This window comes from Equus asinus, chromosome 13, assembly GCF_041296235.1.
Source record: "Equus asinus isolate D_3611 breed Donkey chromosome 13, EquAss-T2T_v2, whole genome shotgun sequence".
NCBI classification, from domain to species: Eukaryota; Metazoa; Chordata; class Mammalia; order Perissodactyla; family Equidae; genus Equus; species Equus asinus.
Genome location: NC_091802.1, coordinates 47,552,369 through 47,572,218, shown reverse-complemented (window position 1 = coordinate 47,572,218; position 19,850 = coordinate 47,552,369). Strand labels below are relative to the sequence as shown.

The following is a 19,850-nucleotide window of genomic DNA, read 5'->3' as shown; positions in this document are numbered from 1 at the left end:
CAAATATTTTTCATGAGGCCCGTCAATAATATAATCGTACCATCCCTGTTTGTCAAGCATCTCAGCCAGTTCCTGGACCTGGGCAATGTGGACATTTGGGGCCAGATCCTTCTTAGTTATGGGGACTTCCCTGTGCATTGTTGCATGCTGAGCAGCATCCCTGGCCTCCACCGACTAGAGGCCAGTAGCACTCCCCCAGGGGTGCCGAGAGTGCCCTGCGGGGCAAAATTGGCCTGGTTGAGAACCACAGCTCTAAAGTAAGCCAAACTTCCAGGACAGAACATTCACCCCTGCCATCTGCTATGGTACCTTGTGGCCATTTGATATAGGAGAGCGTTTTTAAATCTTCAAGTTGATTTTAAACCAAGTTTCAAAAATGTTGCATAATATATATTAGTAATTTTACCTTCTCAGCTTTGAAATAATAAATCTGATACAGCTATTATTAGTTAAAAGCTGTTAACTTTATTCCAAGATTTGATGCCTTTGTTTATTAATAATGTCAAGGACATACACCTTATATACTGAAATGTAATGAGTCTGAATCCTTAACAATTCAGTGTAGTTTTTTTGCAATGGGTTTGCCACCAGAACACAGGTGTCATGAAAACCACTGCTAAATCTAAGCCAAAATGGGAAAGGAAAAGACTCATATCAACATTGTTGCCTTGGACACAGATTCAGGCAAGAGTACCACTACTACTGGCCACCTGATCTACAAAGGTGGTGGAATTGACAAAAGAACAATCGAAAAATTTGAGAAGGAGGCTGCTGAGATGGGAAAGGGCTCCTTCAAGAGTATGCCTGGGTCTTGGATAAACCGAAAGTTGAGTGTGAGCATGGTGTCACCATTGATATCTCCCTGTGGAAATTCGAGAGCAGCAAGTATTATGGGACCATCATTGATGCCCCAGGACACAGAGACTTTATCAAAAACATGATTACCGGCATATCGCAGGCTGATTGTGCTGTCCTGATTGTTGCTGCTGGTGTCGGTGAGTTTGAAGCAGGTATCTCCAAGAACGGGCAGACCCGTGAGCATGCCCTTCTGCCTGACACACTGGGTGCGAAACAACTGATTATTGGTGTTAACAAAATGGATTTCTACAGCCAGAAGAGATACGAGGAAACGGTTAAGGAAGTGAGCACCCACGTTAGGAAAATTGGCTACAACCTTGACATAGTGGCATCTGTGCCAATTTCTGGTTGGAATGGTGACAACATGCTGGCACCAAATGCTAACATACCTTGGTTCAAGGGATGGAAAGTCACTCACAAAGATGGCGATGCCAGTGGGACCACGCTGCTTGGAGTTCTGGATTGCATCCTGCTACCAGCTTGTCCAAGTAACAAGCCCTGGCGTCTGCCTCTCCAGGATGTCTACAAAATTGGGAGTATTGGCACTGTCCCTGTGGAGGCTGGTGTTCTCAAACCCGGCGTGGTGGTCACCTTTGCTCCAGTCAGTGTTACAACTGAACCAAAGTCTGTTGAAACACACTGTGCAGACTAGAGTGAAGCTCCTCTTGGGGACAATGTGGGCTTCAACGTCAAGAACATGTCTGTCAAAGATGCTCATCTTGGCCATGTGGCCAGTGACAGCAAAAATGACCCCAGAATGGAAGCAGCTGCCTTCACGACTCAGGTGATTCTTCTAAACCATCCAGGCCAACTCAGCGTTGGATTGTCACACAGCTCACATCACTTGCAAGTCTGCAGAGCTGAGGGAGATTGATTGTTGTTCTGGGAAAAAGCTGGAAGATAGCCCCAAATATTGAAATCTGGTGATGCTGCCATCACTGATATGGTTCCAGGCAAGGCCATATGTGTTGAGAGCTTCTCTGACGATCTTCCTCCGGGCTGTTTTGCTCTTTGTGACATGAGACAGATGGTTGCCGTGGGTGTCATCAAAGCAGTAAACAAGAAGGCTGCTGGAGCTGGCAAGGTCACCAAGTCTGCCCAGAAAGCTCAGAAGGCTAAATGAATATTATCCCCAATACCTGCCACCCCAGTTGTTTGTGTATGTGTTTTTAGTTCTGGGTCCTTCCAGTTGTGGCATGTGGGCCGCCACCTCAGCATGGCCCAATGAGCAGTGCTATGTCCCTGCCCAGGATCCGAACCAGCGAAACTCTGGGCCACTGAGGCCGAGAGCACGACCTTAACCACTCGGCCATGGGGCTGGCCCCGTGCCACCCCAGTCTTAATCCCAGTGGTGGAAGAAGGGTCTCAGAACTGTTTGTCCCAATTGGGCATTTAAGTTTAATAGTAACAGACAGGTTAAAGATAATGCATCATAAAACCGTCAGAAGGAAAGGAGAATATTTTGTGGACCATTCTTTTTTTTGTGTGTGTGGCAGTTTTAAGTTATTAGTTTTCAAAATTGGTACTTTTTAATGGAAACAACTTGACTGAAAATCTGTCACAGAATTTTGAGACCCATTAACACAAAGTTTAATGAGAAAAAAAAAAATCCCGGTCTATATCACCTAAGATCAACAGTGGTGACAGAACAGCTAAAAATAAAATGTACAAAATTTGTGCTGAGGAAAGGTGCTGAGGTTTGCATGGCTAGCCAGCCTTCATGAGTCTCTTTCCTTTTAAGGAATTACCTTTTCCCTTTTATGGGAAGAATTGGGTGGGAGGGTAATTCCTCTGTGGCCCCATGAATCAACAGGAGAATGGTCCATGACCCACGCTGGGCCGACTGTAAAGTTTTCTCTGGAACCCGGATTCTGGAGCAAGTGGCCCTAGGACAAAGAAAACTGTCAGAGGCACTTATTGCAGCTCTAGCTGCAGGACAAGTGGCAACAATGGCAGCAGTGGTGGCGTCCTGACCAGGCGTGTCTCGCTCTGAGAGTCACTGTTCTTCCAGCTTCTTGCTTTTGGGGGCCCATTGGTGCATCTTTGATTCTTGCTGGTTCCCAAGCCTGGTCCTCCAGCTTTGCGTCCTCTTTAGTGAGCGCCTCCCCTCCCTCATTTCTTTCCAGTGAATTATCGTTTGTTTTGCCTCAGTTGGGCTCGTTTGTTTCCATTACTGGCAACAAGAGGGAACTAGCAAAGGAGATCGAGAAGTTGTTTGAGAATCAAGAAAAGGAGGTTTCCTGGAAGCCTGGGAAAAGACTGTGTTTCAAGAAGGAAGGACTGGTCAAGAATTTCAAACCTCAGGGCAAGGTCAGGCAAGAGACAAACTGAAAGGTGTTTCTTCAGTTTGCTAATTAAGAGTTCACTGTCTGGGAGGAGTGTGCCGGGCCGCAGGAGAGCGTGGAGAGCATGGCAGGGGGAGAAAAGGGGACACTGGACACATGGAGACCACCCTTGGAGCAGGCTGGCTGCGTGGAGAGCCTGCACCCAGGACTCACGCAAGGTGCCCAGGACTGAGGGTGAGCTTTTCAGGAATGGAGAAACTGTAGAATGTTTTTGGGCTCAGAGGAAAGAGCCAGTAGAGGGGCAAGATAAAGACACAGACGAGAGGGGAAATTACTGGGCTTATAACTTTCGAGTGTTTTCTAAGTGCCAGACAAGATTCCTGAGGAGAGAGGGGATGGGTTCAGAGCACAGTCAGAGAGAGGAACTGGCCTGGGCCTGGAGGAGAGACGTCTCTCCATACGAGACAGAGAGGGAAGACATGGGGGAGATGACAGAGGTGAGGGAAGAGGAAAATGTGGAATTTGCATTGAGTGACCTGAATGTGGGGTATTCCATAGGCACTCAATAAATGTTTGCTTACTTCAGCTGAATGAACTATGGTGAGTGAGCCACAAAACATCTGCCAGAGAGAAGGAGCGGGCTGAGAAGGAGGTTGAAGGAGAGAAATGAGGTGGAAGAGTCAGGTGCGCACGCTGGAGGCCTGAGCAGGCCAGTCAGAAGCCCAAAGGGCAGAGAACTGGTGAGGAGATTGTCCTGCCCCGTTCTCAGAGGTGGGCATTCTATTATGTGAGCAACCTGTCTTTGGGGACCAGGGAGATATTGTCACTATCCGTTGTCCCAAGATGCTGCCTGCAAGCGGGAGGCAGGAGACAATGCAGTTGAAGCTTTTTTAGTACCTATTGTATGCAAGGACCTAATACGGACACCAACTCTGAGATACCAGGAATGAAGCTGGAAACTGTCCACTTATTTGTTAATGTGTTCTGGTTTAAAAATTCAGCACTACATTCTGACCCTTAAAAACGGGGGCAAAGGTGTCAGTTATATTTTTCCACTGGTAGTTTAGTTTTTTTAAAATAAACTCTTAATTTGGAAATAATTTCAAATTTACATAAAAGTTGCAAAGATAGAGGGCTGCCATATACCCTTCACCCAGTTTCCCCTAAGGTTAACAGCTTACATTACCATGTACATTTGTCACAACTAAGAAATCAACATTGGAACATTACTGGTAAGTAAACTCCAGACTGTATTCTGATTCCACTAGTTTTTCCACTAAAGTCCGTTTTCTGTTTCAGGCTCAAACCCAGGATACCACGTTGCATTTAGTATTTAGCTGTTTTTAAAGAGTAGGAATTAACTTAGTAATATCCTCTTGTACGAGTTTTGCAAGAAGAGTTTAAACTTTTCAAGCTAGTCAACTGAACCCTGATAAGCTTAAACTCTGATTGTATTTCTTTTATTACACTAATTTGCAAATCAAACACACACACACCCAGAAACCTGTAAGTTCTAACTACAATTTGTTGTTCATAATAGTTTAGGGACAGAAACCATAAATTATGTTTCTTATATTTGTATGTTGTAACAGCACAGTTGCCGTTCCATAAACTCTCCTTAGTACTGGAAATCAATCTGTTTGGAGGTAGCACAGTTGAGTCTGCTCCCAAACCCCTAGGGATCAGGACCGGGAGAAAGTTTTTCGTGTGTGGCCGCCCATGGTGAAGCTCAGCCTGAAAAGGCAGGCAGAAAAAGAGGTAATGCCATTTGTCCTGTTGGTAGTTCATGTTTCCTAAGGCTTTTTCTTTCAAAAGTCACTGTAATGCTCCTTTTTTGGGTCTGATCTCAGCTTTCACTTTCTAAGCTCTCAACTGCAGTTTCTAACAAGCGGAGATGCCTTTCCTAAGTTGTAACACAATCGTCCTCAAGGTCGCTTGAGGCGAAGCAACCACATTTTAAAATCTTCGTTAACCGTCGTCAGTGCTCATCCCTGCCCCTCTCTCTCCACCAAAATTATCTTCGTGCGACCCAGATGGGACTCGAACCCACAATCCCCAGCTCCGGAGGCTGATGCCTTATCCATTAGGCCACTGGGTCACCACAGAATCCGGGTCTTCACACCGTCTCCTTACGCGATGCCATCATCGCGCCCCGCCCCTCGCTCTGCGGTCTCGCGCGGGTGGTGTGTGGTTTGGGCGCCGCCCCTAGCCGTGCCAGCGCGCGCTTGCGCCCTCCTGCGCCCTCGGCTCGCGCGGCAGGGCGACCCCCGCGCCTGCGCACGGCCCTCCCCGCCCGCCGTTCCGGGACTGCGTGGCCGGCACGCGGCCGGTTCTGAGCGGACTCTTGTGTCTAGTGGGTTCTGTTCTCCGTGCGGGCTGCGCCTCAGGCGCACTTGGGCCCTTTAAACGATATTCCAGTGTCTGTTGTGCTAACGTTCTAGTTCTGTTTCTCTGAGTGGGCCCGGGCGTCTGTATTTTACAGAGTTCCCCATGACCTGCCTCTGCCGCCGGCGTAAGGAACCACTCGCAGAGCGTTGGGTCCTTCTGCACCTGCCCCCAACCCTCCCGAACCTTACAGGCCCCTCCTTCCCTTTCTTTCTTGCATGTATTCAACGTACATTAATTTGATAACCTATTTTGTGCTGGGGACTGTTGGGGGATTCCAGGGTGAACAGGCTTTTCTTCAAATTTAACTTTCTCCCCCACGCTTCTACATCCCGTTTCGTCCCCGTCTCCTCTTTCCCCCCAGGTTAAAGGGAAAATGAATATAACAAGGTCTCTGAATACAAAATAATGCGGATTTTTGTTTGTCTTTATTCTAAAACTAGGTCTTGGGTAAATATTTAGAGACTCTGGTTCCATGCACAATCTCTGTATGCGTGTTGCATGTAAAGATGCTGCATTTGTGGCTTTTAAAAACACACAGTATAGTTTTCTTCTTAGGTACATAATACCTGTTCATTGTAAAATTGTGTAAAATATGGGTAAACCAAACTAAGAACATTGAAATTGACCATAATTCTACCATTTGGAGTTAACCACTATTAACATTTTGGTGTGTATCTTTCGAATCTTACGTGTCAATGTGTCATATGTCACTTTTATTACCTGTGGACCCTGAGTCATCCAGGAAATGGTTTTCATGAAACCTAGGACATTACTAGTGAATAATAATTCACTAATCATTTAGCACTGTGGAGCAGAAGTGATGGTGGGTAAAACTGACACCTTAGTGATTCAAGGCAGTGGCATCAAACTAGTAATAGTGTATTCTTCACCTTTGTGCCCTGGCAGGGGGAGGGAAGGGAGCCAGCTTCACTTAAGGATGTCCTTGATGATGATATAAGAACTGTTAATTGTATTAAGTCTGGACTCTTGCGTACACATCTGTTTAATATTTTGTGTGACAAAATGGGAAGTATGCATAAATCACTTCTACCACATATCAAAATACAATGGTTGTCTCTTGAGGAAAAACATTTGTGTGATGTTTGAGTTGCAGGATAAACTAGCTGCTTTTTTGGTGGAACATAGTTTTTACTTGAAAGAATAACTGACAGGGACTGGCCTGGGGCTAGTGGTTAAGTTTGTGCACTCTGCTTTGCCAGTCAGAGTTCACAGGTTCAAATCCCGGGTGCAGACGTACACACCGCTCATCAAGCCATGCTGTGGCTGCATCCCACATAGGAGAACTAGAAGGATTACAACTAGGGTCTACAACTATGTACTGGTACTTTGGGGAGAAAAAAAAAAAAAGGAAGATTGGCAACAGATGTTAGCTCAGGGCCGATCTTCCTCACCAAAACAAAACAAAAAAAAGAAGAATGTTCACCTGTGGTTACCTAAGAGTCAAAAAGAAAAAGAACAAGAATGACTGACTGACAAACTATGATTATTCATACTTGGGCACACTTAGGTTTGCTTCTCGAGAGCAGCCCCATTCTCAGGCTCACATCATCGCAGCACACTGTGGAAGAGAGAGGATATTTCACTCTCAAAGCCCTCAGTAAACTTTTTTTTTTGTGGCGAGGAAGATCGGCCCCAAGCTAACGTTTGTTGCCAATCTTCCTCTTTTTGCTTGAAGAAGACTGTCACTGAGCTAACATCTGTACGAATTTCCTCTATTTTGTATGTGGGACGCCGCCACAGCCTGGCTTGATGAGTGGTGTGTAGGTCAACACCCAGGATTCGAATCTGTGAACTCTGGGCCACTGAAGTAGAGCATGTAAACTTAGCCATTAGGCTACTGGGCTGGCCCCTCAGTAAATATTTTATTGCACTGTGTCACAGCTTCATAACCAAACCAACAGCTCTGTGTCTGGGCAATGGAATGTACTGATTTGCCTAGGCCAGACAAGGCCCTCTCCTGAATCTTCATCCAAACTACAAAAGCTAAGAGTGGAGGATGTATGGTATCCATCCCGCCACCAACATTGTATCTTTCAAAGGCAACTTTCGCTTTTGACATTATACTTCTGTTTCAGGTTCTTTTTGGGTGCAAGTACAGAATAGTGGTTGAGAGTATGGATCCTGGAACCAGACAGCCTGGGTCTGAATCCTGTCTCTGCCATTTATTCACTGTGTGAACCTGGACAAGTTACTTAACCACTCATGATACAATCTTCTCTTCTGTGAAATGGAAGAGATAATAGTATTACCTCACACAGCTGTGGAAGATTAAATGTATTAATATATGTAAAGCAGAACACTTCTGGGCGCATAGTACTCAATATTTTCAAGCAAAAGAAAACCCAACTTGACTAGCGTAAACAACTAAGAAAGCATGTCGGATGACATAATCGCTAAGTCATATAATTGCAACCTTCAGAGATAGGGCATGCTGTCAATCAGAGCTTTCATGGTTTCTCTACCATCCTCCTATTCATATTTCTAGGACTCATATCCCTCAGTTCAGAAGAACAGAGCCTGCTTTCCTACCTCCAATCATTAAACAAAAGGCACAGGCTTCCCAACTGGATGAATTTAGGTCACATGCCTGCCCATTAACCATTCACAGTAGCCAAGAGAATGTCCTGCGGTGACTGGTTTAGGGGTGAATTACTTCCACATTTTTGCACTTGGGGGGATAGGATTCTGCTGATTGGGTAGGTGGGAGCAGAATCGACCTCCTATGAACCCCTTACTGCTACACAATGAGTGAGGCTGGCATAAATGCCTGCAAGACTGGACAAAGCTCACTGTTGGAATTTATTTATAGTAAAAAATAAACCAATACTTTTCTAAAAATACCCTTTTCAGAATACAGAAAAACTGCAGAAAGAAAACAAAATGGCCCATAATCCAGATTCTCTGATAACCATCATTGATGCTTAAGGAAAAGTACATGTCAAGAAAATGCAAACATTTTATTCAGAAGTGTATAAATTACAGCATAGATCATTACTGGAACAATTGGCAAAACTTGAACATGGACTATATAATAAATAATAGCATTAGAGTTCAGTTGTCCTGAATTTGATGATTGTGGTGTGGTTATATAAGAGAATGTCCTTATTCTTAGAAAATACACGCAAAAATATTTAGGGGTAAAGAGAAATGATTTCTGAAATAGTTCAAAAAGTAATACGTAAAAGCCATGTATATATACACACACACACACACACACACAAGTACATGTGTATGTGTATATATACTGGAGAGAGAGAAAAAGTAAATGCGACAAAATGTTAACCTTTGGCAAATCTGTGTAAAGATCTGCAATTCTTCTGTATTGAAATTATTTAAAAATAAGAGTGTCTGGAGAAACAGGCATAATAAACCTTTTGTTACCATATTTGTGGCTTCTTTGCAGGCTTTTATGACCCAAGTTTTTAAAAAAGAGAGAAACTAAAAACTGCAACACAGATCTGCCTTACCCCTCCCCTCTATAGTGGCCAGAAAACCCTGCCAAGTTCCTTCTGTGTCCTATCAGGGAAAAAATGCATAGCAATATGTTTCTATATCAAGATTTTTAAAGAGAATGATTTTGGGAATCTGTGGTACTTGGTTAGGATCACCCAGCGAAACGACCAGCGACCTGACAAAGCATAAACCCTCAGCAGCAGCCCGAGGCTAGAACCAAGGCGGGGCTGGGAACCGGCCCTTCGCGCTGCATGCCGGGATCGGGAGTCTTTCCACTATGCACTGCAAGGCGCTCTGGGATTGCCCGGCAGCTCCCTCATCTCGCGATGTTATCTTCCCTTCTTCTAGGCCCTATGACCACCGCCCCCCCCAACGTGTTTTTCAAATCCACCAATGGACGCACAGCATAGGCTCGAACCAGCCAATCGGAATGCGGAGCCACCGGGAAATTTAAATCGCGCCGGCCGGCGGCACGAGTCACACCGTCTTCGGGCTGGGCCGCGGTGGACGTTTTGAGGGCATCCGACCCGCAGCGTGTGCGTGCCGCGCCGACTCCTGTGGACTCCTGAGCCGGCTGTGTAGGTATGAACTCAGGCCGCAGTCTGGCCCGGGCGGTACGGCTGGCCCCAGGCTGCGCTGGGCTTGCGGGTGGCGGGAGGGGAGGCCCGGGGACACGCCCGGCCTGGCTTCGGCCTCCCTCGCTGGCGAGGCCTCGGGGGCGCCGTTGGTTGACGGGGCGGCTCTCTGGCGACGCGAGGGCTTGGGCGGTGGGGCGCCGAGGCTCTGCGAACCGCAGCGGGAACCTGTGGGCTTCGCGGCCTGGAGACTCGAGTGAGGCCCGAGGGCGAAAGTCCCGGGGGTGGGCCCGGCGCCTCCGGCCCCGCCGCCGCCGGTTCCCCGCGGCGTCTTCCCGGGTGAGTGGCCGGGGCAGGGAGCGGAGGTGGCGGCGGCAGTTGGAAGGAGCCTTTGGCACGTAGGCCCTGGGTGGGCTGTGTCACAGTTTCGTGAAAGAACAGAATGGATGGAAGGTAACAGACTGTAGGGAGGACTTGTCCTTGGGCCGCCTTCTGGACGTTGCTTTAAGTGTCCGAGGCTGAATGAAGCAGCGCTAGCGTCAGCCTCGTTGAGGTGCGTTCGCTCGAAATCCCCAGACCTGAAAACGTGCGCGGGGAGCTGGAGATGCGCACTGCGCCGCAGGTCTTCAGTGTTGACAGGGGATGTTAGGGGAGACTCCATACTGTAACGATGAACCAAGTTTTTCTTTAATTTTCAAGTGAGAAATTTCAAGGAGAATGTACTTATTGGGGCCATTTAAAGACAATAGAGCCTCCAGGGGATTTGAATTTGTTGCCCCTGGGACGTAGATTTTAACTGTGAGCTGTCCCTCTACTTTGTCTCCGGTTAACTCTTTATGGGCTCCGCGCGGCCCGATGGGATAGTCGCTAAATGCGTGTGGCTAGTCCGAGTGGACATGCGCACAAGATTTCGAAGAATTAGTATGGAAAGAGAATGTGAAATAGCTCGGTGATTTTTTAATATTATAACGTGGAAATGAGAATATATTGGAAGTGTTGCATTAAGTAAAATATGTTATTAAAATTAATTCCACGTAATTCATTTTGCTTTTTAAAAAATGTGGCTACTAGGAAATTTAAATTAGGCACCTTGCATTATATTTCCGATGGACAGCACTGCTCCGGGAAGTCTCAGCCTCTTCAGAGGGGAGGGGACAAATGTCGGTTGGCCAGCACTGGTTCGTAGTGCTGAAAAAGGAAGTTTGTCCTCTCCTGAAGAATTGTGGATTCGATATATGCTTGGTAATTCGATTGATCCTCTTAATGACAAGGCAAAATGATAAAAGGGAAATTTTTTCTCTTCCCCCATCTTGTAGCTTTCTCTCTTTGTCTCATAACCATGTCCTCCAACGAGAATGCTAATTCCCCGGCTGCCCGCCTTAACAGATTCAAGAACAAGGGGAAAGACAGCACAGTGAGTACCTTCTGTTGCTCTCCTATGATATTTTTTAAATGGGAAGATATTTGAGAACGGGTCAGAACTTTGGGGGAATTTGGAAAAAATGCCCTCACTTGACAACAAAAACTGATGTAAGAGGTGACGTGATAGGTTATCTTTTCTCAAGGAAATGAGGCGGCGCCGAATAGAAGTTAATGTGGAGCTGAGGAAAGCTAAGAAAGATGACCAGATGCTGAAAAGGAGAAATGTAAGCTCCTTTCCTGATGATGCTACTTCTCCGCTACAGGAAAACCGCAACAACCAGGTAAATATATTTTACGTTGTGAATTATGGTAAGACCAAAAAATCAATATGCGGCTTTTCTTAGAAATTTAACATTCTGAGCTTTATGGTTTTAACTGTCAAATCTGAAGATCTTTTTTCTTTCCCAATCAGTAATTCTGATGGGTTATATTCTTTCCTGCCCACCCTCCGTAATCGTTTGAAGCTGGTTCCGAGGTTGCCTTTAGCTCTGATCTCCCTTCCAGTTTCCCTGCATTTCCAACTGTCAGCTTGGTAGCTTAACCTGGCCTTTCCAGTGCTAACTGAAAATTAATGTCTCCAGAACCAACCAATTTCTGGCTTATTTCTACCTTTTTTGGTATTGTGTATTTTTTGTCATCACTAGCTTTGTTCAGATCTTTGTCCTTCTGAAATATTTTCAGTAGTCTCCTAATTTATCTTTCCCTTCGTTCTGTGCCACATACTACTTACCTAAAAATTTTCCTAAAGTTCTGCTTTAGACATGTTTTTTCTCTGCTTAAAAGCTTATTTAAAAAAAAATTATTGTTATTTATTTATTTATATTTTTTATTATTTTTTAAAATTTATTTTTGAGGAGGATTAGCTCTGAGCTAATATCTGCTGCCAATCCTCCTCTTTTTACTGAGGAAGACTGGCCCTGAGCTAACATCCGTGCCTATCTTCCTCTACTGTATATGTGGGATGCCTACCACAGCATGGCTTGACAAGCAGTGGGTAGGTCTACCCCTGGGATCTGAACCGGTGAATCCCGGGCCGCTGAAGTGGAAGGTGTGAACTTAACTGCTGCGCCACCGGGCCCACCCTTGCTTAAACACTTGATGGTTTAAAATCCATATTCTTTGAAGGTTTTTTGTAAATTTGACCTATCTTAGATTTTCAAATTTATCTCTCATCTTACAAAGATATTGTGCAGTTTCCTACTTTTTATCACATTATGCTTTCCTTGAGTACTCTACATTTTATCAGTGTTCCCCGCCCCATGAATACTACCTATGTGCTATTTCCAGGGTATTATACTCAAATGCCATCTTCTCCTTGGTCACCCTAGCAGGAAAAATGCTCCCTTCTCAGAATTCCTGTAGCACTCCCGTTTTGCACCAAAAATGGAGAGAAAATGCTTGTATATCACAACATACATATATACACACACACATGTGTGTGTGTGTATGTAGGTATGCACCGTTTATTGTCTGGTTGTCAACTTGTCACATTTTCCTTGTTAAGTTGTAAGCTAGGGAAAAAGGGATACTGTCAGTTTTTGAGTTAACTATAGCATTGCTTCTCAAACCTTTCTACCGGGATCACAACATAAAATGTATTTGCAGCACTATACCATGGAAATGCATAGATTACAAGGTTAGATGTGAAAATTTCCAGCACATTGCCTATTAACTCCACACCTTTTTCCCTAACGGCATATATGAATGCAAGTGATTGAGACTAATGTAGGAATAACCTTTAAACTGCTCTAATTCATTTTTTTTTAAGATTGGTACCTGAGCTAACATCTTTTGCCAATCTTCTTTTTTTTTTTTTTCTTTTTTTCTTCTTCTTATCCCCAAAGCCCCCCAGTACAAAGTTGTATATTATAGTTGTACGTCCTTCTGGTTGTGCCATGTCCGTACCCAGGATCCAAACCAGAGAAACCCTGGGCCGCGGAAGCAGAGTGCACAAACTTAACCACTCGACCTCAGAGCCAGCCCCTCTAATTCATTTTTTAAATTGTTCATAGCCACCTTAAAAAGTGGCAAAATTCCGGGAGACTCCATAACTTGAGACTCCAGTGAGTCGTGACACCAAGTTTGAGAACTGTTCTATATATAAAATAATATTTAATTAACAGGCAAAATTAAATATAGGGCTAAAGTTTCAGTAGCTGATTATAAAACTAAAAAAAAAGTCTTCACAGGGCCGGCCTAGTGGTGTAGTGGTTAAGTTTGCACACTCCACTTTGGCGTCCCAGGGTTCGCTAGTTCAGACCTACACACCACTTAGCAAGTCATGCTGGAGCAGGCGTCCCACATATACAATAGAGGAAGATGGGCACAGATGTTAGCTCAGGGCCAGTCTTCCTCAGCAAAAGGAGGAGTGGCAGTGAATGTTAACTCAGGGCTAATCTTCCTCAAAAAAAAAAAAAAAACCACAAAAAAAAAATGTCTTCACAATGGCAGATAGAAATTTTATTGATTGTATTTGATCTTAAAAATGATAATTTGCAAAATTCCACTGTTCTTGTAGGGCACTGTAAATTGGTCTGTTGAGGATATTGTCAAAGGCGTAAACAGCAACAATTTGGAAAGCCAGCTCCAAGCTACTCAAGCTGCTAGGTAAGTCTTGTCTGCTATAGATAGTATAGGTAACCTAAGAAATCAGCCTTTTTAGCTTTTTTGGTGGGAAAGAGACAGACAGATGGTGTGGGTAAAGTAAAGGTTAAGCCATCCGTAGGCCTATTTTTATTAGAATCTTCCTTAGGTGAAACTAAAATTTTTTATAATCACCTAATATCCCACCCACCCCCAGTGATAACCACCTTTAACCTTTTCGTGTATTTTTTAAGAAAATTACGAAGTTTTTGTCAAAGTGGCATTTCAAGTAAATGTCAGGGAAAAGAGGAATTATTTAGTAAGTGGGATTGGCATATCTGTTTAGAATGGTACGTCCATTTAGAAAATGAGTATATTTAGACTCTTGTCTCCTACCATACACAAATCTTTGTGACATCCATAACAGAAAGGATTAATAATTTCCGTAACTTGACAGTGTTCAGAAAAACAAATCCAAATGACAAATGATCATGGAAAAGATGTTTAACCTCATTAGTGGTCAGAGAAATGCAAGCTAACACAGAGTTACACTCTGTCAGATTGTCAGTTTTTAAAAGTGACAAGATCTAAAGCAGATTTCTGCAGATAAGCAGAGAGGAAGGTTCTGTATTACTGGGAATATTTTGATTTTGGAAAAAAGGTAGTTAAAGGCACCACATATGGTAGCACCATGCAACCAGTCTGTTCAGTTCCTCTTAAATTCCAGGATATCTCAGCATTTAGTGCTTTTCTATAAAAGATTTTCTAAAGTTCTAAACTCTTGAGTTGGATTTTAAATTGGTTTTTACACAAACTTGTTCACCATTGTCAACTTTTGTTTCTCTTTTTGCTCACCCTTAGGAAACTGCTTTCTAGAGAAAAACAGCCCCCCATAGACAACATAATCCGGGCTGGTTTGATTCCAAAATTTGTGTCCTTCTTGGGCAGAACTGATTGTAGTCCCATTCAGTTTGAGTCTGCTTGGGCCCTCACTAACATCGCTTCCGGGACATCAGAACAGACCAAGGCTGTGGTAGAGGGAGGTGCTATCCCAGCATTCATTTCTCTGTTGGCATCTCCCCACGCCCACATCAGTGAACAAGCCGTATGGGCTCTAGGAAACATTGCAGGTACTTGCGTTTAAAATTCTTTGACTGAATGTCTCTCATGCTGAGGTTGGGAGGAGAGCTTTGTTGTAAATAATAGTGACGTTTGTGTCAGGTTTTCAACTTCCTTGCTTCCAGTGCTTATTAGGGGCAAAAGTGGCATCTAAGTAAATTAGGGAATTTCTGAGAGTGTTTGTTGTCTTTGCAATAAGGCGCTGGTGCACTCAATCACAAAACATTGGTGATGCTAGACAAGTAGATACAATTAGATAACCATGGCTTTTTTTCAGGTGATGGTTCGGTTTTCCGAGACTTGGTGATCAAGTATGGTGCAGTTGACCCGCTGTTGGCTCTTCTTGCAGTTCCCGATATGTCATCTTTGGCAGTAAGTTACTGTCATAAGTCAAGTTACTCACTTGTTGATTGTAATTTTTTCCACCCCCTCAAAAAAACAGGCCTTCTCATTGCCTTTTTCTTTTCCCCCAGTGTGGTTACTTACGTAATCTTACCTGGACACTTTCAAACCTTTGTCGCAACAAGAATCCTGCACCCCCATTAGATGCTGTTGAGCAAATTCTTCCCACTTTAGTTCGTCTCCTGCATCATGATGATCCAGAAGTATTAGCAGATACCTGTTGGGCCATTTCCTACCTTACTGATGGTCCAAATGAACGGATTGAAATGGTCGTGAAAACAGGAGTGGTACCCCAACTTGTAAAGCTTCTAGGATCTACTGAATTGCCAATTGTGGTAAGTTATTAACTTTCAGATGAAAATATAAAGTATAAGGAGCATCATCCATTGGTAATAATATTGACATATTGCCTATTTGAAGCCATAATGAGCCTCTTACTTGTCAAAACGCTTAGGGTATAGAGCTTCTGAGCAATGCTGAAAAAAATAAAAGATAACCACCAGCATCAACATATTTTTTCCTTTTCAGACTCCTGCACTAAGAGCCATAGGAAATATTGTCACTGGGACAGACGAACAGACTCAGGTTGTAATAGATGCGGGAGCACTTGCCATCTTTCCCAGCCTGCTAACGAACCCCAAAACTAACATTCAGAAGGAAGCTACGTGGACAATGTCAAACATCACAGCTGGCCGCCAGGACCAGATACAGCAAGTTGTGAATCATGGATTAGTCCCATTCCTCGTTGGTGTTCTCTCTAAGGTAATGAAGTCTTAGGACTTAAGCAAAGCATTGTTAGTAAGACTCTTAGTGTGCCAGTGTTGGGTTCTACTTACAGTCCTCTGCTATATAATATCTAGTAACCTCTTTCACTTCAGGTTGGATGGAACCAGTTGGTAGTTTTAGTCACCATCTTTCTAAAACAGTCTTGGAATCTTATTTTTATCGCTATTCTGAAATAAACGTGTTTCCTTATTCTTATTAGGCAGACTTTAAGACACAAAAGGAAGCTGTATGGGCTGTGACCAACTATACAAGTGGTGGAACAGTTGAACAGATTGTATACCTTGTTCATTGTGGCATAATAGAACCGTTGATGAACCTCTTAACTGCAAAAGACACCAAAATTATTCTGGTTATTCTGGATGCCATTTCAAATATCTTTCAGGTAAGTCTTAACAAGGTGGCATTTGTTTGAATTTGGGCTTGATGACAGTTGGTTTACTATTTAGACTAGGAGGAGGGTAGCTCCATTTACTCAGTAGGCCACAGAATTAGAAAACCTGTTTATGTGGGCCACACTCTTGATAAAAAATGTGACACGGGATTATAAGAGAGATAACAGCAATGACAAGTGCATGATATGACCTGAATTGAAGTCAAGTCCATATGTGGACACTATACATACCTATTTATTTTGTCAAGAGTCTTTAATTCAATTTCATACTGGATTTTAGTGAGATTAAATTTGAATGACTTAGTTATCTAATTTTTTTCCTCCTGGTTCTGTTCCTAATTGATCCCAGCATGCTAGCATGTGGCACTTTGTCACAGTGATTGCTGGTAGGTAGGTCCTACTCAAGTGTTAAACTTCTAATTATGGAAATTTTTACATACAAAAGCTGAGTCTAGACTAATGGTCCCTGGTGTATCCATCATCCCACATAAATAACTTGTCAACATTTGGCGAATTTTCCTATTCCATCCACTTTACCTAAAAATTTTTTTTTGAAGCAAATAAGTTATTTTATCTGCAAATATTTATGTATCTCCTAAAAGTTGAGGACTTAAAAAATTCTAACCACCAATATATGATTCTTAAATCTAATAATTTCTTATTGATATCAACAAATACTCCAGTCAGGAGTTTGTTTTACACACCATAGGCAGTCTTTGCCCTTAGACAGTGGTTCTCCACCTTGACTGCATAGACCTTTGGATTTTCTGGGGTGCTGTTACAAAACAGTAATTTCCTGTTCCCATCACAGACAAATCGAACCTAGATAAAGTGTCATTAAAGTTGCCCAGGTGATTTTGATGTACAGAAAAGGTTGAGAACCATTCTAAGATCTCTGGCTGAAAGCTGCAGAAGTAATTGCTAAGAACACACAGATCTGGTCAACTTGAGTTTTAAAAAAATGTGTAATGGAGATAAAACTGTCTCATAGGCTTGTTGAAAGAACTATCAATGAAGGAACTGTCTAGTGTTTATTTCTGTCTGATATATATTAATACGCAAACATTCAGAGTATAGGCCAGTAAACTTGGAATTTTTCTTAGGCTGCTGAGAAACTAGGTGAAACTGAGAAACTTAGTATAATGATTGAAGAATGTGGAGGTCTGGACAAAATTGAAGCTCTACAAAACCATGAAAATGAGTCTGTGTACAAAGCTTCGTTAAACTTGATTGAGAAGTATTTCTCTGTAGAGGTGAGTAACATGGTAATGTGAACAAGAATTTAGAAATACACATTTAAGGTCAAGCCTGTAAGATTTTTTTTCCCCTCGTTCTTCTTCCTCCACTTTATATGTGGGACGCCCACCACAGCATGGCCCGACAGGGGGTGCCGTGGGATCCGAACCGGCAAACCCCAGGCCACTGAAGCGGAACATGCACACGTAACCATTGTGCCACTGGGCCGGCCCCTCCCTCGTACTTTTTTACTGAGTCCTATACACTGATACAGCAAAATATCAGTGTAAATAGGATAAAATGTACATATTTGCTCCTCTAATGTTTGGCTTGATGATAATACAATCTGTTAATTTGAGACTTTTAAAAATCACCAGTTTGCTTTCAAATGAATAGCCTAATAGCCTTAGGAATCTTAGAGTATCTTGAGAGTAAGTGTGTGTAGGAGTTGATGGAAGAGTGGGCCAACCCCACAACCATAGATTGGGTCTAATAAGCAGTTTTCTGCTTTCGTACTGAAAAGTGATAGGTGGAGAAGAAAATCTGTATTTTTCTGTTATTGTGGTAGCATTCCTTAACCCATTCAGAACCTTTCCCTCCCAGGCACTCATCAATTAATAAGTTTCAGTAGTCCTCCCTCCACTATTTCAAATACTGAAATATGATACAGGATTAAAGGTGAAATATGCAGATGAAGACCTTAAGAGTAAATACATTATGAGCATCATGCTAAGTGAAATAAGTCAGACAGAGAAAGACAAATACCGTATGATTTCTCTTATATGTGGAATCTAAAAAAAAATAAGCACGGATACAGAGAACAGATTGACAGATTCATGGTTGTCAGAGGTGTAGGGGATGGGAGGGTGGCAGTGGAAGAAATTGGTGAACTGTTTGTTTAGCTTAAATAAATTGAGGGGAAAAAAGTAAATGCAGACTTCTAGGCAGGTTACTGCTTAGAGTTGTGCCATATTTATGGGGTTATTTTGTTTTGTTTTTTAACACTTCCAGGAAGAGGAAGATCAAAATGTTGTGCCAGAAACTACCTCTGAAGGCTATACATTCCAAGTTCAGGATGGCCCTCCAGGGACCTTTAACTTTTAGACTTGTACAGCTGAGGCAGAAAGTTGTTTGTTGTGTGCTGTGTTTGGTATAAGTTTGTCTTAACTGTTTCTCTACTAAGAACTGTTTTAAATGTGGTTTGTTATTGTAGCACTTTTTACAACGAAACTATACTTGAACAGTTCCAAACTGTGTACATACTGTATGAAGCTTCTCTCTCAATGGGTTTCTTATTTCTATGTGGAATTTCATATCTTGCAGTGTCCTGTAAATAAAGCTTAAATTCCACCCTTTTCTTTACTTTGTCATGCCTATGTGTTGCCCTCTAATTTGAAGCTCTTAGGTCGCAAATGAAGGACAACGTAACCAAACTGATGTGACTAACTGGAAGTGTGGTTTTGGTTGCAGTCGTCATTTGATGTAAGGTTTGTGATGTCATCAAAGATATGGGGGTGATCATTTTTATCCTGCCTGCTTCTGAGTTCTGGCTTTGCTCTAGGCTGCTTCCCCTCTTGGTAATAATGGCTGTTGGTACTTTGAGATGTCATATCCACTGTGCACCAGCTACAAAAAATTCAGTTTTCACAGAAGCGTGAATAAAATTTCCCCGAAGTCTTCAGCCAATGTCTCCTTAAAACTCACTGGCCAGGGAGATGGGATAAAAGTCTTAAATTTAATCAGGGATTGCTCTTGGAGCTACGAGTGGCATTCATTTCTCCCAAACTTCAAGGCTGAAGGTGTTTTCAACGCTGCACCGTGGTATCACCTGGGAAGGTTTACCCAGAAGTTCTGTTTAATTGGTCCGAGGATTGTGTCGTCTTTTTAGTTGAATCCCCAGGTTGCTCCTGTGCAGTCTAGGTTGTGAAGGCCACCACGCTAACACAGTGCGACTCTAGCCACTGTTGTGCTGTTAGCAGAATAAAAAATGGATTGTCTGCATGTGTGGGGTGGGTGGGGGTATTAACTACAGTGCCTGTAAATCTTAGGAAAAATGAAGTGGCTTCTTAAAAGTAGTGCTTTTGCTTCTTTTGATTAGTGGAAAAGTGATGAGCCAAGCCTCCACCACTGAAATCTGATGGATTTGCCTACCTTATTTCCCACTGAAGATTAAAAAGACTCTAGTGGTGGTGGTGGTGGGTATTTGGGTGAAAGACTAAAGTTAAAAATGATTCATGACCTTTAGGGGCTACTGTATTCAGTAAAATAAGAGTGTTTCAAGTCAATTGTGTAATGCAACACATTTCCGTTTACCTTCTCTCAATGGGCACA

At 43.1% G+C, this 19,850-nt stretch overlaps 1 protein-coding gene, 1 non-coding gene and 1 pseudogene across 2 annotated transcripts; 2 read left to right on the top strand and 1 right to left on the bottom strand.

Moving 5' to 3' along the window:
- The first annotated feature begins 632 nt into the window (after positions 1-632).
- Positions 633-2,002, top strand: LOC106835555 (elongation factor 1-alpha 1 pseudogene; annotated as a pseudogene).
- Positions 2,003-5,168: 3,166 nt separating this feature from the next.
- TRNAR-CCG (transfer RNA arginine (anticodon CCG)) lies at positions 5,169-5,241 on the bottom strand. The gene has a single exon. It is a non-coding gene; the product is annotated as a tRNA-Arg (tRNA).
- A 4,207-nt stretch (positions 5,242-9,448) lies between these two features.
- On the top strand, positions 9,449-18,877 carry KPNA2 (karyopherin subunit alpha 2). The gene is made up of 11 exons (XM_014848001.3): positions 9,449-9,587; positions 10,897-10,994; positions 11,146-11,283; positions 13,521-13,609; positions 14,447-14,715; positions 14,982-15,076; positions 15,178-15,441; positions 15,635-15,868; positions 16,092-16,274; positions 17,387-17,536; positions 18,531-18,877. The coding sequence occupies exons 2-11, from the start codon at positions 10,920-10,922 to the stop codon at positions 18,621-18,623; spliced, it is 1,590 nt and encodes a 529-aa protein (XP_014703487.1). The 5' UTR covers positions 9,449-9,587; positions 10,897-10,919; the 3' UTR covers positions 18,624-18,877.
- The last annotated feature ends 973 nt before the right edge of the window (positions 18,878-19,850 follow it).